General features: G+C 45.8%; 1 protein-coding gene across 3 annotated transcripts; it reads right to left on the bottom strand.

Annotated features, from left to right (window-relative positions):
• Positions 1-338: 338 nt before the first annotated feature.
• Positions 339-4,374, bottom strand: TEX55 (testis expressed 55). Of its 3 annotated transcripts, none has more exons than XM_027681588.1 (5): positions 4,222-4,374; positions 2,722-3,175; positions 2,383-2,445; positions 1,604-1,668; positions 339-584 (listed from the first exon to the last, which is right to left on the bottom strand). In XM_027681588.1, the coding sequence occupies exons 2-5, from the start codon at positions 2,878-2,880 to the stop codon at positions 572-574; spliced, it is 300 nt and encodes a 99-aa protein (XP_027537389.1). In that variant the 5' UTR covers positions 2,881-3,175; positions 4,222-4,374; the 3' UTR covers positions 339-571. The 3 variants fall into 3 exon arrangements, 2 of the variants coding, with proteins under 2 accessions (XP_027537389.1, XP_027537390.1); XM_027681589.1 differs by lacking the exon at positions 4,222-4,374 and adding an exon at positions 3,901-3,964; XR_003533908.1 differs by lacking the exons at positions 339-584; positions 2,383-2,445 and having other exon boundaries at positions 1,484-1,668; positions 4,222-4,373.
• Positions 4,375-16,957: the final 12,583 nt, after the last annotated feature.

Below are 16,957 nucleotides of genomic sequence, written 5' to 3'. Positions count from 1 at the left end.
ATCTTCCATATGCTTCCTGTTTCACAGAGACACGTTAGGACAGGGCATATATACACAGGGCTGCTTACAAACTCTTGATCAAAAATATATCAGGCTGAAAAACAATCTCAGTGTTTGATTCTTCCAGTTGCCAAGGATAAGTAGGGATTTCAAAAGCATCTCACCACTTCAGTGGGACCCAGATGCCTAAGTCTACACCTAGGTTCTTATAAAACCAACAAAGATTGAATCTGAATCTTGAGCCACCTCTAGGCTCAAAATAACCTTAAAAACCTCCCTGCTCTAAGAATGACAGGGGTCCTTACCTACCTTCAACCTGGAAACACATGAGCTACTGATTTTTTTTTTGAGAACCTTAGATAAAAAGGAAACTCTTCTCAGACATGGAATTTGTATGTCAAATACTTGCCTCTGTTATTCCCAGACTTTCTGGGCCCAAGCTGTGCTGCAGAGAATCATACAACCTAATCATCAGACTTTTAGCTAAAAATAGATAGATGAAGTTTCTATGGCATTCTCTTCATAGTCATAGAGACAGTCATTTGGGAATACACTGCCATCCATCAGGAAATTAGAGCACTTGCGTAAAAAAAAGTCTAGTGACAAAAAACCCACTATCTGGCATCTACTGCACATACACAATACATGAAGCCAAAACAATAGTATGCTCTGTTGCACATTTTCAATAATCTTCAGGCAAGATACAAAAAAAAGAAAGACAAAGTTTCTTATCAGGGTGGAAACAGACACTTGGATAGTATGAAAATGAGAATTGTGTTTTAAGAATCAAAAGCTGCTCAAATGACGTGTTTGGGAAATGTACCTCGACTCTGAGGTACCAGTGCTTGGTTTTGGTTTGTTTAGTTTTATTCACTCCCACATTCCTGAGGGACAATGTTTTCTGAAGCCATTAAGGGTGTGTGCAACTGTTGCTTTACTGTGTTTGTTATCAAGGTAAACACTGTATTTGCAATGATACAAGTAGGGCAACCCCAAGAAGCAGAGTGATTGGTACCCAACAGGGATGATAAGGGTGTGGCAGCTGCACCCAGTGTGTGGAAGAGGCAGAAGACAGCTTCTTGCATCAGACGAGCTCTGGGGCCAGCGGGAAAGCCCAGACCCAGCCCATTAAAGTATTAGATAGGCACTGGCGCTGCTGCATAGCTGCACAGCTGTGTGCCACCAATGCAGCAGGAAAAAAAGAAAGGGCTGTGGGTTATCCAGGGCTGCTCTTAAATTCTACTTGCTTTTCTGCTCGTGTTGTCTGAGCTGTGGGATTTCTCTGCATGGAAAAGCAGAGTCTAGGAGTGGCCTAAATATGGGACTTATGTACAGACTACATAGGAGTTCAGCAGACCTGACTCTTCAAGGTGTGCCATATGTGCATGCAGATCTGAGTTTGTGATTCCATACCAATATTTGGTTGCAGGATTTAAACCCAAGGGGAAGCAGAAGCATACAGAACAGGGAAAACATGAAAGAGAGATACAAGCAGACCTTTTCCAGGTTATTGCCAATGACTATAAAAGCATGATGCAATATCACAATAGCAAGGTCAGCAGGGGCCAAAAGGAGTGTGCAGGCCTCTTCTAGAAACACCTACACATCTTTGTTCTCCTCTGATATTCTCTCCATTTCTGCCTGCCTGGCATCTATCATAGACTGCACCTGGACAAAGGAAAAGGAAAAGGGTCATTTGGGAGCTTATTTCCTCACACACTGGTGCCCAGAACTGCCCTGCCATTCATCTGCAGGTTTTGTGTTCAGTATGCCATGAACCCAGCAGCAAACCACAAAGATGGTGCTTTTCCTGGCTGACTAGAGGGCAATGAAGGAAAAGACTCACTCTCTTTCTCTGTCTACTTTTTTTTCTCTAACCTCCTCCTTTTCCCAAGAAGCAACCCACACTTCTAACTCACTCCTAAACTATTGTCTAATTTGACTGACTTTGAATTACCTGTGTTTTAATATCCTGCAGGATCAGCAGAGACAGCTCTCCTGAATAGAGGTGTGTGGGCAAAAAAAAGTGTTCCCTCCCAGTCTAGCATAGAGGTAGCTGGGGCAGGGTCACAGAGGGGCCCTATATCTGTCCTTAAGCTTCCCTCATTTCTCAGGTAACTCCAGGGCATGTTTACCCCATCCTTCCCCCAAACCCAACTCTTCACCCACACTCTCATACCTTCCCTCCCTCTCCTTTTGGAACACACATGGCCCCTTGCATCCCAAGCACTCTGCTCCTGCCCTATGCTTTTCCTTCTCCCAAGAAGATACACAGTGAGAGAAACAGTCCTGGGTTGACCCTGATTTTGGTGTGCTCAGCAAAGCTGGCTTTCTGTTGTGGCCCTAACAGGCAGTCCCCACTGAGCCCCAGCAAGACCATACCTGCATCAGTATGAACTGCAAGGGGTCATCAGGTTTACAGTACACCAATTTTTCTGTGATCTCCTGAGACAGAGACAGACAGAAGGAAAGAATTATTGACCCCTGTGTAGGTGGGTGGCTGCACTTTCTGCTCCAACACTATCTGCATTTTAAAAAGCAAGCATCTCTTTCAAACCCCAAAGATGATCAAGGGTCCTTTTTCTACTGCTTTTCCTAAGTTTACACTTAGGAAAGCACAGGACAAGGAGGGATCTGGGGAAGGGATAATTTGGCTCAAGCTAACTTTAGGCCAAGCTTCTCATCTAAACTTCTAAAAGGAGAAGGAAATATATATTTCACCTGAAATATCTGCATAATGTTATGTTTCTCCACGTAATCAATGGACATTTGATAGGCATTTTCAAATATTGTTGGCTCTGGTGTTTCATACGCAGTCTCTGCTACCGATGATGCAGCCTCAGATGTGTTACCATCCTGCGGGGAGTCAGACATGTACATCTTGACTTCAAAACTTGACAGTTCACCCACAGATGATCTGATCTCAGGTGAGCTTTCCCTGGATGTGGACTATTCAATGAGCGGTAACTGGTCCTCAGAACCCGGTAGTTTCTCAATAATCAGCTCGTCTGCAGACACTGGCAATTCCACTACAGATAGCTGGTGTTTTAAACCCAGGTAAGTCATCCAGTGATGGTGGGGATTCAACTACAGGTGTTTGGTCCTCAGATGATTCAGCAGCTGACGGTATGCTAGATTCCTCCACTTTGGATTCTGAATGATTGTTGTGCTCTTGCTAAAATATTTAACAAATAAAGAACGAAGAATATTTTAAACATGCATCTCCACAGATCAGATACATCACATTACTGTAACCTTCTGCAAATATGCTGCAACCCCTCTTAAAACATGCACTAATAGGCTTTAATTTCTGTGACTGGCCCCACCTGCACCTTCTGCATGATCCCAGGAACTCCATTTAAGCTCAGGCCCAAGCCTTCAGAATTGGTCTGTGCCTCATCCTCGCTTACTGACTAGTTGTCCTAGGGGGACTCTATAAGTATATATTGTAGGTAGTTCTGTCTCTATGGAAGTCCCTTGGAAAGATCCCAGACCCGATTCATGACCTTTCCTTGCCTGGGGCCGTCGGTGATCCCTCTTACCAGCAACCTGCCTGTGCTGGGGTTGCCCTCAGCTCCCGGCTCCTCTCCCTGCCTGGCACAGCCCCGGTCTTGCTCCCTGGCAGCAAGCCACCGAAATTTGTGTAGGCTTCACCCATTCCCTCCTTGAGCAGCCGGCTATGGGCTGTGCTGTATCCACGCCCTGCTCTCCCATTCCCAGATCTGTGACTAAGCGCAGGCAGAGTACTGCCCGGTTTCTCCCTCCCGTTCCAAACCCGCCCGGGGCAGGAGGCAGCAGCCACGGCTGCTCCAAGGTTTTGGGGGTCCCGATGACAGCAGCGTTGCCTGAAGCCATCCCTGTAATTGGGAAGGGGGTGTTGTGCCTGGGGACAAAAGATACCGGGCTCTCGGCGAGGAAGCTGATCGGGGGCAGCGCGGGTCGCTGTAGCCCGGGAATCACGGAATCATAGAATCAGCTGAGTTGGAAAGGACCTCTGAGATCATCAAGTCCAACCCTTGATCCGCTTCCACCGTGGTTACTAGACCATGGCACTAAGTGCCACATCCAGTCTCATCTTATAAACCTCCAGGGACGGAGAATCCACCACTTCCCTGGGCAGCCCATTCCAATGCCTGATTACCCTCTCTGTAAAGAATTTCTTCCTAATATCCAACCTAAAACTCCCCTGGCAGAGCTTAAGACCGTGCCCTTTTGTCTTACTGAAAGCTGCCTGAGAGAAGGCGATTCCCGGGGCCCGGGCTCTCCCTCACCTGCCCCCGGGTCCGCAGGGCAAGGCAGGGGGCGCTTCGCCCCCCGCCCGCCCTTTTGCTGCTCCTCACTGGCCGTAGTGGGGGGGGCGGTGCGAGACGCCGGGGCGGTTGCCGAGGAAACCGCCGTCACGTGTGTGGGAGGGCGGTGCCGCTGGGTCACGTGGGCGGCGGATGCCGCGCGGCCATGTTGGGTCAGGGCGCAAGCGCCGGGGGGAAGAGGGGAGGGCGGGTGAGGAAATTCCAGAATCTCGGAATCAGTCAGGTTGGAAAAGACCTCTGAGAGCATCGAGTCCAACCTGTGACGGAACACCATGTCAACTACACCATGGCACTAAGTGCCCGTCTAGTCTTTCCTTAAGCAGCTCCAGGGATGGTGACCCCACCACCTCCCTGGGTAAGCCCATTCCAATGTGTAATCACCCTTTATGTGAAGAACTTCGATCTAATATCCAAACTGAACCTCCTCTGGTGCAGCTGGCATCCTCTCATCCTGTCACTAGCTGCCTGGGAGACTGATGCCCACGTGGCTACAACCTCCTTTCAGGCAGTTGTAGAGAGCGATGATGTTCCCCCCGATCATCCTTTTCTCCAGGCTAAACAACCCCAGTTCCCTCAGACGCTCTTCATAGGACTTGTGCTCCAGACTCTTTCAGCTTTGTTGCTCCTCTCTGGATTTGCTCCAGCACCAAAATGTCCTTCCTGTAGTGAGGGGCCCAGAACTGGACACAGGACTCGAGGTGTGGCCTCACCAGTGCCCAGTACAGGGGGACAATTACTGCCCTAGTCCTGCTGGCCACACTGTTGCTGATCCAGGCCAGGATGCCGTTGTTGGCGGTGCCTGGCCCTGGCCCTGGTCCTGGCACTAACTCTGGTCCTGGTCTTGGTTCTGCTTCTGGTCCTGGCGGCCGCCTCCTTGCCTGTGTTATTGTTCCCCTCTAAGCAGCCAGAGAGGTTTCTCGGTGTGTGCCAGAGCCAGAGAACCGTCTGTGGGGCATCCCTTGGCACAGGGATGGTTGGCCATAGCCCAGCCTGCCACTGGCCTTCTGTTTTACAGGGAGCTGAGATACTTCACTGTGAGTTCCAGTGTCCTTTCGACATTGCCACGCTCCTATGAGGGATTCAGGAAAGCCCAGGGAAGCCATTTGCTGCTGTCGGCCCTGTTAATAATTGCCATGGTAGTGAGGAAGCCTGGAGGAGAAGGGCAGAGAAAAGCTGTGCATGGAGGGGCAGATGGAAAAGGACATGTCAAATAGCTTGTAAAGGGAAGCAGGGAAGGAAGAGGTGGGGTAGTAGAGTGCCAAGAGAAATATTTACATGTGCATTCATGTGAGAGGTACTTTCTTCTCTTCTCAGTTTTACACGGACACAGACAGTTGCTGTGCTGCATGATGAACTTTGTCAGAAAAAGCAAATAAACAGATTGCCAGTTTCCCCAAAGAAGAGATGAAAGGAATAGAGATAAAAGCTGTGCTAGGTTACTACAGTAACCAGCTTCTGACATATTCTGATTCTTGCAAGAGCTGGGATTGAAACGAATGGCTAAAACTGCCATGGGGGCTTATGTGGGGTGAGAGGGAGGGAAATATAGGACTTCAAAAGCTGTTCTAAACATACAGATGTCACTTCCATTCAGAGCAGCTCAGTTTGTGTGTGTTTTTCAGGGTATGCTGTTGAGCTTTTAAGATGAACAGCTGCCTCACTGCTCCAGTACAGGTTCATGACAGTGCTGTCCATCTCCTCAACCATGCTGACCACTCAGTTCATCTTGCACTGGAGCATAGCTGTTTGCACTCAAGGGATGCCAGGCCATTACTTGAGTTCCCTGAGCCCATCTGGCCTCTCCCACTTTGCCATGTGACTGTGATAGTTCCAGACAGCATGGGACTTCTGGCTCTTTGAGTGTAAAGGTTTTTTTGGTCTGTGTTCACTTGGGAAGATCTTGAAAGATTCTGGGTAAAATTGGCAAAATTGTTGAAGGGTCTTAGGCAGTTGGGTGGGTGGACTTTCAGGGAGATTTCAGGATTTAATTTCTTCAATCTCCACTGATTATCCCATCCTCACATGATGGGAGAGGGTACAGCATGCTGTCTGGTGTTTGAGGTTGTCAGTCTTTGATTAGTGGACCCTGCCATATTTCCTCTAGGAGTTGTGGACCAATGGATCAGGCTTGTGTTTGCAGGTAGAATATTCACTGGTTAGTCTTCTGTGCCCCTTAAAAATACTCTGATTGTTCTGCAGTGACCTGTGCAGGTATAAACCCACATTTGCAACACTTATAGCTGTGAAGACTCTTGTAACTGTCAAGAAGTTTTTGCTTAATGAGGTTTTGCAGCCAGTCACTCTAGAAACTTAAGACAGCAACATCCAGAAAGACTTGAGGTATGAGCTGAGATCTTCCCTGCCCTCTAGCTGGGTGTTTCTGCAGTTGTAATGCTCGCAGAGCTCGTTTATCAAGGATTTGAAAGGAAAGCTCTGAACAGTTACATCCCTGTTATACTCTATGGGGGTGGTGTTTGCTCTGGTAACTGCAGTTACAGTTTTATCTGAAGGAGGCATCTTGATATTAATCTTGTGTATGGGTAGTTGTGTGCTGAGCCATCCGAGTGCTGTGTTCTCCACAGCATGACTCCCTACAGAAGTTTTCCCATGGGTTTCTCCTCTCTATCCTTTACTGGACGGGACTAAGCGGTTCTCAGCTGCCTGCTGGCTTCAAATAGTGTTGTGATGTGGGTAAATTTAGAGCCCCATGTGTTCCTTTCATCTGTGCCTCATTGGTAAACAGCATATCTCTCCATTTCCAACCCCACTGCCTACTGCAGGGATCTGGCTGCTGGGACTGGAAAGCTAGGATTTTGCACAAGGAACTAAGATGAATGACTCTATTAAATAAACATCACTGCTCTGTTTATTCTTTCAACAGAACAGATTACAAAAAGCAGAAGCTGCATTTTAAATGCATTAAAAATTCTGAGCAAAATAATGCCTTAAATACAATGCTCATGTAAGATAAATCACATGGCTTTTTTCTACCCAGGCACATGGAAAGCAAAAACGTATTATTATATCATTATTTATATGGCACCATATGCTAAGTCTGGAACGTAAAGACTTTGAAATAAATAAGAAAACACCAGCTGCAGATCAGCAATATGCTCCTTTATTGGGAGTCACTGTGTAACTGTGGCTATCATTCCTGCTGTTAAGTTAAAACTTAAATAAATTGTCAGAGAAATAAGATAGCCATTAGAGATTCAGTGTCTGTCTCCTGAGGATGCTTCTTCTAACAGCTGTAACAAAGACCTGCTGCTGGTTTTGTCCTATCTCTGTAGTAACTCATTGCATTTGTCCCTGCAGTATCACACAGTTGTTCAGTAGAAATGGTTGAGACATTCACTATAAATAATGTTGGTTAACAATGCGGCCCCTTTTGGGTTAATAAATTACGCTCAAACCACTCCCGACCCTCTTTGATTGGTTTCTTGCAAGTCTGCAGTGGAGAGTTGGAAGAAATCACTTTCCACAGTCTGTTTACTTTGAATATTTCTTCTTATTTTATTGAGCTATAAATATACATATATGATAGCCAAATCCTGAAAATGCCTATCTAAAAGTCCTGTAGCTTCATCTGCTACTTTAAAATCATAACAAGATGCATGAGATGAAACATATTAGAAAATTAAACATCATTGCTTAAGGGAGCAGAGGGCCTCAGTCAGCACCAGCCTGGGGAATTCGTTCCCCTCTGTTGTGTAGGAGCTGCTGTCGGGGCCCACGCTGAGGGTGCTGGCTGGAGCAGTGAGCTCACCTGCTGCACAATCCGTGAGGCTGCAGCAGCCCAGTCAATACCTGCGGCCATGGCCTCGCGGTTCCCGGCACTCTGTGATCCCGAGACTCTCTGACCTGTGGTTTTGCACAGTTGCAGACAGATGTAGTTAAAGCCTTCCTGAGGTCTGGTAAACAAAGAGTAGCTTTGTGGCATGGAGCAATGATAAAAAAAAACAAACAAACAGGCTGTGAGGAAGAGGCCTGGGGTCCTTGGTGAGACATCTCTGTGCATCCATGTGCTGACTGCTGACTCTGCATAGGTCATGTGGTTGCCCTGCACATTGGTTCCTTACCTGTGTGGTGGGGTAGTTGCTTTGCCCTCTGTCCAGAGGGTTTTTGAGAAAGTAACCACATAACAGCCTGGGAGGAAAGCAGGCGTAAGTGCAACAGAGTGGAGAAAGCCAGCTCCCGCATGAGGTAGAGAGGGCTGGGATGCAAGGGGAAGAGAGGTGGCTGAGGCTGCTGGCTTGCACCCGGACTGCTCCTGCACCATCAGCCTTTGATGTGGGTCCGATTTGGACAGCAACGTTGAGGAGGAGACTGCACCCAGGTGTCTGCGTTTGTACAGGTGGCTCTGAGCGTTTGCATGCAGACACCGTGCCAGAGCATGCTGGCAAATCCAGCTCTTCCCTCGTTACAGCTTCCTACTCGGGCTCTGCCCGCATTTCCCAGCAGAGAGCAGCAGAGCCTCGTAGCTGCTCGGAGGGGTTCCGGGTGCCTCATCCTCCAAAGACCTTCTGGCAGCGCTTGCCTCCACAAAGCACAGCAGTAAACCTTCGCTGAGCTCGCAGACACACGTCAGACTTGTCAAGAGCATTGGTGTGGGCAAACAGAAAACACATGCTCTCAATCCCAAAGATTCAGTGCTTTCCTGAAAACCAAGGTGTTCGTGAAATCAGAGAGCTTTCTTGAGAAGATGTTCTCCGGATCGTCTTTGTGCTCAGTGCCAGAAGGAAGTGCCTCAAGTATGGCTTCAGAAGGTGGGGAGATACCTGTAGCAGATTAAGCAAACCTCTTTCATAGATGGCTGGCACAGATTAGGTAACCCCTTGAGGTCTTCTTTAGCTCAGTCTTAGGCAGTGCAGGAAAGAAACATGTTACTAGCTTCTATGTTTGTAAATATTTGCTATGTGAACCAGCTAAGCCTACCTTAGTTTTAACCCTTTCTGTTAAAAATAAATTTTCAGCTGACTCTTTCTTGTTCCCTCACTTTATAATGTTACCATGAATGTTGGTGGTGATAAGGATGAATGAAAAAAAAAGTGAGGTACTGTTTCTTTGCCAAGGTGTCAAAACTAATTAATCTGTGTCTAATTTAGACAACATTCTCAAGAAAATCAAGACTTCATTCCCAATTTGGAAATTTACCTGCTGTTCCCATGGCATTTAAATTACCCAAATTTGGGATTATACTGGAAGCTCCTCAGCAGTATTAACCGGGTCAGGAATTCTGTCTTTCCTTAATTGTCCCATTCTAATTCCTGAAACTATTATGATTTTATACTTTCTCTCAGGAAATAATCACAGACCTTCTGGGAGGCCCAGTCCTTGTAAGGGAGAAGGTTTCAGTTAGGTCTCACCTTCACATGGCACCAGAGGGAGAGGATGCTGTGTTCTGACTGAAGTCCACAGTGAATGTTCGTCCTTCATCCAGTCCTCTCCCCATCAACTTTGAAACCCCTGAAGGAAGGAAGAGTCCAGGTGTGATGTTCACCTGAGCAAGTGGTGCCTGTGAAGGATGCTGGGGATAAGGACAGTAGCTGGGTAGTGGGAAGACTCAAGTTTGCCATTTTACTCCACCTTGTGAATGCTGCCTTATTACTGTGCTCCCCTCTGCTGTGAACCCATCTCTTCCATTTTAACAGGGAGGCAGGCATGGTACAGAACAGGATTTTGGAAGGCAAATGTGTCATGCAGTGAGAGCAAGACCCTGGATAACCCTGTCAGTAGGTCCCTCTTGAAGAAGCCGTAATCTGCAGATGGCTGTGGGTGGCTTTCTGCATTCCTCAAAGCCTTTTGTGGCCAGAGTATCCCCCCCATCCTCACTTACCCACACCTCCTCATTTGGCCCATATGCCAAGCTGATTTAAAATGTGATGTAGACCACCTAAGCCCTGGGGTCACTCAGCTGGCCTCCACAGTCTCCTGCCACTCTCCCTAGGTAGGATCTGTCCTTCTTTGTTGATGCAAAAGATGCTTTGTCTTCTGAATCATAGCTGTACATGGGAAAGGTGCAATTAGCTGCTGCAAGGAGCTGGGCCCGTCTGCCTTCCCTTGTTTAACAGAGGCTTTAATTAAAGACCCCCTGATGCTAGAAAGGCACATTAATTATTCATCTGAAAACATTTACATAGAGTCCCCCGTTTCCTTTCTTCAATAAATTATCAACTTCATGTCTCCATAATTCATCGAAATGACTAAAAATACATTGTCTCAGCCTCCATCACCTCCCTTTTCACTTTGGCTTTGTCTGTTCCAACTGTGATGGGTTCAGTATTTTAATGTGAAGGTCTCCTACTACTCTTAAGTAAAAAGGGAGGATGGCAGAAAAGGGAGAGAGGGAGAGTGAAAGATTTGTCCCTGGATAGGAGTCATGCATATGGCAGTAATTTTTATTTTTTCTTTCCCCCACAACTGGCATGATCCTGAGGTTTGAAGAAGCTCATTGACTATTTCTAATGAGGAAAAATCCACTGAGAGAAGGAGAAAAGACGTTTCCAGGGGCCGAGGAGGCCTGGGTTTAGATGATTTCTATGCTCAGATGTAGACAGCCTGTGTAATCCTTAGCCCAGCAGTTAATCTCCCTGGGTCGCCTCTGTACCTCACCTGTAGACCAGGCCAGCAGTTCCCTATCTGCCTGGTAGAGAAATACTGCTTTACTAATTATAAGCTGATCCAGTATAGGTGTTTGAAAGAGGAAAAGAACAGAGAAGCTTAGGCAGAGACAGAAGTTCTGCAGCAATTCACGATGAAGATGTCACTGTGGGCACAACTGAGGGAAAATTCACTGAAAATAGTTTTTTCCAACACATTTCACTTAGTGACAAAGTGAACCATCACATAAGAGAGGAAAAAATCAGTCCTCTGAGGGCTTTTTTACATGGGGAGTTAAGACAAATTAATGTGAGGTGTGAGTTAAAGTGCAGAAGTTGAAGTGCATTAAACCCCTGTGTGAGGGCTCTGATATAGAAAGAAAATGGCCTTGGTTCACTATGGTGACAATTAGACAAAAGCAAAGCAAGGTCACTTTATCCCAAAATATCCACACAGGGCTTAACATACTGTAATTCATGTGTGCTCATTTCATATCTTTGGTAATTACCCTTAACTTTCATAATGTCCTAATCTGCAGGGCTTGGACAAATGTGCACTCCACCTGACTCTGAATAACTACTGCTCTCTGCAAAACCAGGAACAGTCTTGATGCCTACAGAAGTCAGACCTGATGTGCTCTCCTGGGGGCAAAGGAAGCCAGATGCTACAAAGGTGTGGTCTTCTAAGATGGTGTGTGGAAGGGGGCAGTATAGATACTGGCAACCTTCTTGGGATGTGGTCAAAGAGGGCATTAGAGAACTAACCAGGAAAAGAGAGCGCTGATTCCAGAGAAGTTGGCCCACTTACCTTTAAAGATACGGGTTCAGTGTTTTTGGAAGGAAATATAAAGGTTTCTATTTTGGACCTATGCACACACAGGATATGTGTGTCTCCAAATCTGAGACTAAAAATGGGGTGGAACTGATTACAAAGACAGTGATACACTTATCTGAAGATTTACTCTGTTGAGTTCTGTGGTTTTTTCCTTTCCCTTGCCCTTGTTGCTGTTTTAGATGGGCTGTCTTAGCTCAGCAGTGAATAGCATGGTGACAAAACCCCTGTCCAGGATGTGTCTAAACCTTGGGCACTGAAGTCTTGGAACTGAGAGACTAGAAAAAGCCCCTCTCACGTCCAATACTTTGATTAAATTTACTAAGATATAAATATCATCTATTGCTTACTAATTAAATTATAGTTCAGACTACATTACTAAGGGATCTGAATTAACACTCTTCTGGATATAAGAGAAACTCATCTTTGCAGGCATTAGTTAAAAGCTCCCATCCTTCTCTTCCATCTAAGCAAATTGGATTAAAATTTTCTGTGTTGAAGTTTTTTAGCACTTACACTGTCTATGGAGACCCCTTAAATATTGTCCAGGCTATGGCTCCCCTCCAAATATTTGCAAGTATCAGGCTTTAGATACTTCACTCACAATCCAGCATTTGCTGTTAAATTTGAGTCTGCCTTAACATACTTTGAAGTAATAATCAGTGCTGTCTCTCCTGAGGGATAGGACAATATGTAATTGGCTTAAACAGAAGGAAGATCTCGTTAGACATTAAGAAGCCTTTACTAATGGTACAGTAATTAAGCACAGGAATAAATGGCTAGGGGCCTTCTGCCTGTAGAGAAGTTTGGATCTTGTCTTCTCCCACAAGGAAAGCAGAAATAATTCTTTGCAGTTTCTTTCAACTTTGTTTTCTATGATTCTGCATATGTGCACAAAGTTTTCTTGTCAAAAGTGGCAATAGCAGCATTTTCATTGCCATTGCATTGTCATTGAAAATGCTACCCCATCAGTGCCCCAATGGAAGAACAGGCTGAAATAACACAATGCCAAAGACAGCATCCTTTCTTTCCAAGCTGGCAGGAGCAAGCCATTTTGGAAGGTGATGTACATCTCCCATAACCCATGCTCCAGCTTCCTTGGTTGAGCCAAATTGTCTTCCCAGCTTGTCAAATGGGAGAAGTGTTAACACTGTAATTAGAAACATTAAAGCAATCAAAATGAGCATACAGGCATAATTAAGGCACTATTGGTTTATGTCTCCTGCAGGCATTCTTTTAGAATAAATGACTTTTTGGTTTAATTTAAGCCTCTTCCAAAACATCACTAAAACAAAGGGGGAAAGGAATTTGTATCCATATATTCACCAGTAAAACTACTAAGTTTTCAATCTCATAACCTCGTTTACATGGGTAAAATTTCCCTGCAATGACAAAATCTAGGGGGTATTGCTGAATAAAGAGCTTAACTTTAAAAGAATAAGTTGGATCTGGACAACAAGAATCAAAGAGGAGCAGGAGAGGCTTCCCTGGCTCTGGATCAAACCCTTCATAAAAGAGGAATTAGCTCTGCTGTGACAGTGTCTGACATGATGTTATGAAAGTGCCATTTTTCCCTGTGAAGAAAAGGTACACAGAATGAATAATAAGGCTGGAAGAGTGTTTTCCAACTTGGGCGAACAAAGAAGAGATGAAGATCAGGAGCATCTAGTGAGTATGGAAGAGTTGCAACTCTTCTGCCCCTCTGTAAGACTTGGAGTAGTGTTGCACTATGAAAGAGATTGAGCCCCACTCATAGTGCTCACTGGGGGTTAAGCCTTGCAGAAGTCGATGCTCAGCTCCGACTTTCTGAGGCTGAACTATCTGCTGAAATTAGCCACAGCATGTCTGATTGAGAAATATGGGCTCAGCAGCATGTGTGCATGTATATGTGGGGTGGTTTGGGTGGTGACAAAGAAGCACACTTGCCACCCATTAAAAAAGTGCTGCCTCTTGGTTCCTCATTCTGCCAGAGGAATGCTTTTCCTTGTGAGCTTGGTGGTTGTAATGGCCAGTTAAGCCTAAGGAAAGGTGCTCAGGGTTACCCACGGGTCCAGGCAGAGTTGTCGTACAGTGGCTTAGCAAAGAATGAGTATATGCACATCCAGATGCGTGCATATCTTTTGATCAGACTGCCTTCAGCTCACAGGAAGGATGAAATGCTGGAGAACTGGCAGATGGACTTAATTTCAGGTTGACATTAACATTCCCACTGGTGGGAGGTCACAGTGTCTACTGAGTATTCCTGATGGTCTGGGAAGAATCTTCGAACTTGACCATCTCTACAGGGATTTGACCCTACAATATTTTCTCAGAAATATCTTCCTTGTGTCCAGTCTTCCCTGCTTTACTGAACTTAGGGTCTTTGGTTTATTATCTGATGAGATCCCACACAAACCCTCAATCTGGCTGATATAGGCGTAAACATAACAGAGCCAGCTAATGGGAGGACATGGCCAGTTCCTTTGAGGACCTGCCTTCCCAACAGTGTTAACAAGGCCTCTGTTAGCACCATAGAGTCACTGTCCCACTCATGGCTATTCCAGACTCAGCTATTTGCCCACAGGCCAGAAAAGTGACAGCTCCACAGTTGTCATCTGCCACCACTGGCACCTGGACTTAGCTGTTCTGAACTGCAGGCTGAACTCATCACATGTGTTCCTTCACTCAGGTAACATGACAAGCAACAGGTCATGGGGTGCTGCTGCAGCTTCCTGATCCTAGCACTGCCCTCACAGGTACAAAGTGCCATCCATCAGGATCTGAGTATCCCTGTGCTGGACAGATGAGATGAGCAGCATAAGCCGCAGATGTAAATAAAAGATGCTGACTCCAAGTTTTCATTATAGTTCTTCATACTAAAAATGAGTCATGGTAAGAGTCAATGGGTGTACCCTCTCTCCCCAAAACTGACTCAGAAAGAGGTGTGAGGATGCAAGGGTAATTTTTGGCTCATGTTCGAGTGTGCCCATGAAGATGAGAACTGTGGAAAACACATCTGTTTTTGCTACCTTCAGCTCTGGCTAGGACCTGCAGCCATAGAGTGACTGGAGTGAGCAGCTATCTTATCCTAAATCCTTGTCCTGTTAGCGAGGCTGCTGCTTCCCGCAGTTGCTTGGCTTAGGTTGACAGGCTTAGGACTGCTGCAGTTTCTAAAAGGGAGGGAAGCACAGGAACTGGAGGATCTCCTGCAGCTCCTCTGCAGAGGGGCACAAACACCACTCCTCTACCTCACTTTTTCCCCCCTGTCCCCACTGGGTGTTGCCACAGCTATGTGCCATCTGTACAGAACAGACTGACGGCCCTTGCCCTTGCCCTACCACAGAGGCAAGGGGCTGGCAACTGGCTGTGACAGACGTGCAAAAGGACAAGGTGAACGTCACAGGCAGCACCAAGAAAATCCATCCGAAACCCTGCTCCATATGGAGAAGCACAGTTCCAGCTGTTCAGCCTTCAGCCAGAGTAAGCTGGCTCTGAAGCTGCTGCTACTCTGGCTGTAATGCTAGGCAAGCACAGCCCCATCAGAGCTGGTGAACAGGGGAAAAGCAGCGGGGGTATCAACATTACACTGGTAAAAGAAATCTCGTGGTGCTATTGCTCCCCATGAGCATACTGTTAACAGCCATGCAGGGTGGAGTTTAATGAGCAAAGGTAGATGAGAAAAGGAAAACAACTGAGACAAATGATGTTTAAATGTGATGGTTCATTAAACAAAAGCTCTCTGCCATGTTTCTTTCCTTCGTAGCAACAAAAGGGACAATGGCCGTAAGTAAGAGGCAACCCACTGACAACAGGAAGGATTTATAGAAAGTAACACACTTAATTTAGCAGCTCCAGCACGAATGAGCAGAGATATTTTGCATCAAGTAACTCAAGTGAAGGGTTTTGCAATGTCTTTGCTTGAGGCAGAGAGCTCTTTTCTGCACAAACCTTAGAGCATCTCACTCTTTGAATATCAAGGACCAGTCCTGCTTTTCTGCATATCTGGACTCCTGTTGTCTCCAGCAGATGTTTTAGAATGCAGAAGTCAGTGCAGTGTGGGCTGAGGGTCTCATACTAATGCATCCACCATCTTGTCTGGCCTGGCCTATTGATGCCTGCCTGTGGGGTTTTGATCCTGATGAGATACTGTAGTTTTTCCTGAACTGTAGGCCTTAACAGATTTTGAGAAGTTATCCTAATCAATCCCCCTCCAAAAGGCAGGAACAGCTTCACAATGTCCTTCCTGCCAGCTGAATGACCTCTTCCCAAAGCATCTGAGTAGTAGAGGCTTTGCACCCCCCAAACTGAGCAACTATTCCAATGTTTCATTGTTGTTATCCCCCTTGTCAGTATATTGCCCTATTCGATCAGGATATGGAGGACAGATTATTTTCTCCCTCTTTGCCAAAGCCTTAGTGTGGATTTTGTCGTAGACTGCCTTTCAGTTTTCCAACAACACACAAGAAAAGATCTCCATAATGTTCAGCTCTCTTACAAGCCAAATGGCTACTCTGCATTCATATAAATTGCGGAATTGTGTGTGATTTTCTTTCTGAAAAAAGGATGCAATCTATCATACAGAAGTTTCTATTGTGTTATTTATGAGATTCATGAAGGCAATAGTCTTCAGACATGAAATACGTGATCTCCCATGAGCTCCCACCAGTAAGCTCTTGAGCTGAGAAGTTGTCCCTGCAATCCAGCAAGACTGGAGGATGAGGCCCTGAACTTCTTTGCCGGTTAAGAATATGTCAGGAATGAGAAAGACTGAGTACACGGTTACTTCTGATGTTGGGACATCTCTGATATTAGGACATCTTGGGTAGCAAGAGAATGATATCTTTACTGTTCTTTTCTTATTTTCTGTATGGGCAATTTAGCCTTATCAGAGATTACATTGTCCAGTACTGGAAAATTTAGTCATTTGGATGCTGTAGAAAGTATGCTGCTAGCTCTCTCCATAATTAAAAAAAACACTTAGAAGCAGATGCAGAGAGATGAGATTTAAACACCTTATACATTGGCCTTTTTGAAGATCACGTGCCAAGGAACTAACACAGATTCTAGTATTCCTGTTGAAATGGTGGTGCACAACAGCAGTGGTTTTCTTGGTTGTGTTCTGCACATGACTGCGCTGACAACGAAAACCACAGTAAAACAGATAGCTCTGTTCTGACTGATCTAACAGAAGGTCTTCTGTCTCCCAAATATCATTTGATCCAAGAGGGATTGAACTG

Source organism: Neopelma chrysocephalum, unplaced genomic scaffold (genome assembly GCF_003984885.1).
Source record: "Neopelma chrysocephalum unplaced genomic scaffold, ASM398488v2 Primary Assembly neopelma1_60, whole genome shotgun sequence".
Taxonomy (NCBI): Eukaryota; Metazoa; Chordata; class Aves; order Passeriformes; family Pipridae; genus Neopelma; species Neopelma chrysocephalum.
Note: the sequence above shows the minus strand (reverse complement) of the source record. Positions and strands in the feature narration are given on the sequence as shown.

What these genes read in the sequence shown, in the direction of transcription:
- TEX55 (XM_027681588.1), bottom strand. Translation starts at nt 2,880, where the DNA reads ATGTACATGTCTGACTCCCCGCAGGATGGTAACACATCTGAGGCTGCA. An exon ending in ACATTATGCAGATATTTCAG is followed by an intron (nt 2,446 to 2,721) that starts GTGAAATATATA and finishes TCTCTGTCTCAG; the next exon opens with GAGATCACAGAAAAATTGGT. An exon ending in TGCAGTTCATACTGATGCAG is followed by an intron (nt 1,669 to 2,382) that starts GTATGGTCTTGC and finishes TCCTTTGTCCAG; the next exon opens with GTGCAGTCTATGATAGATGC.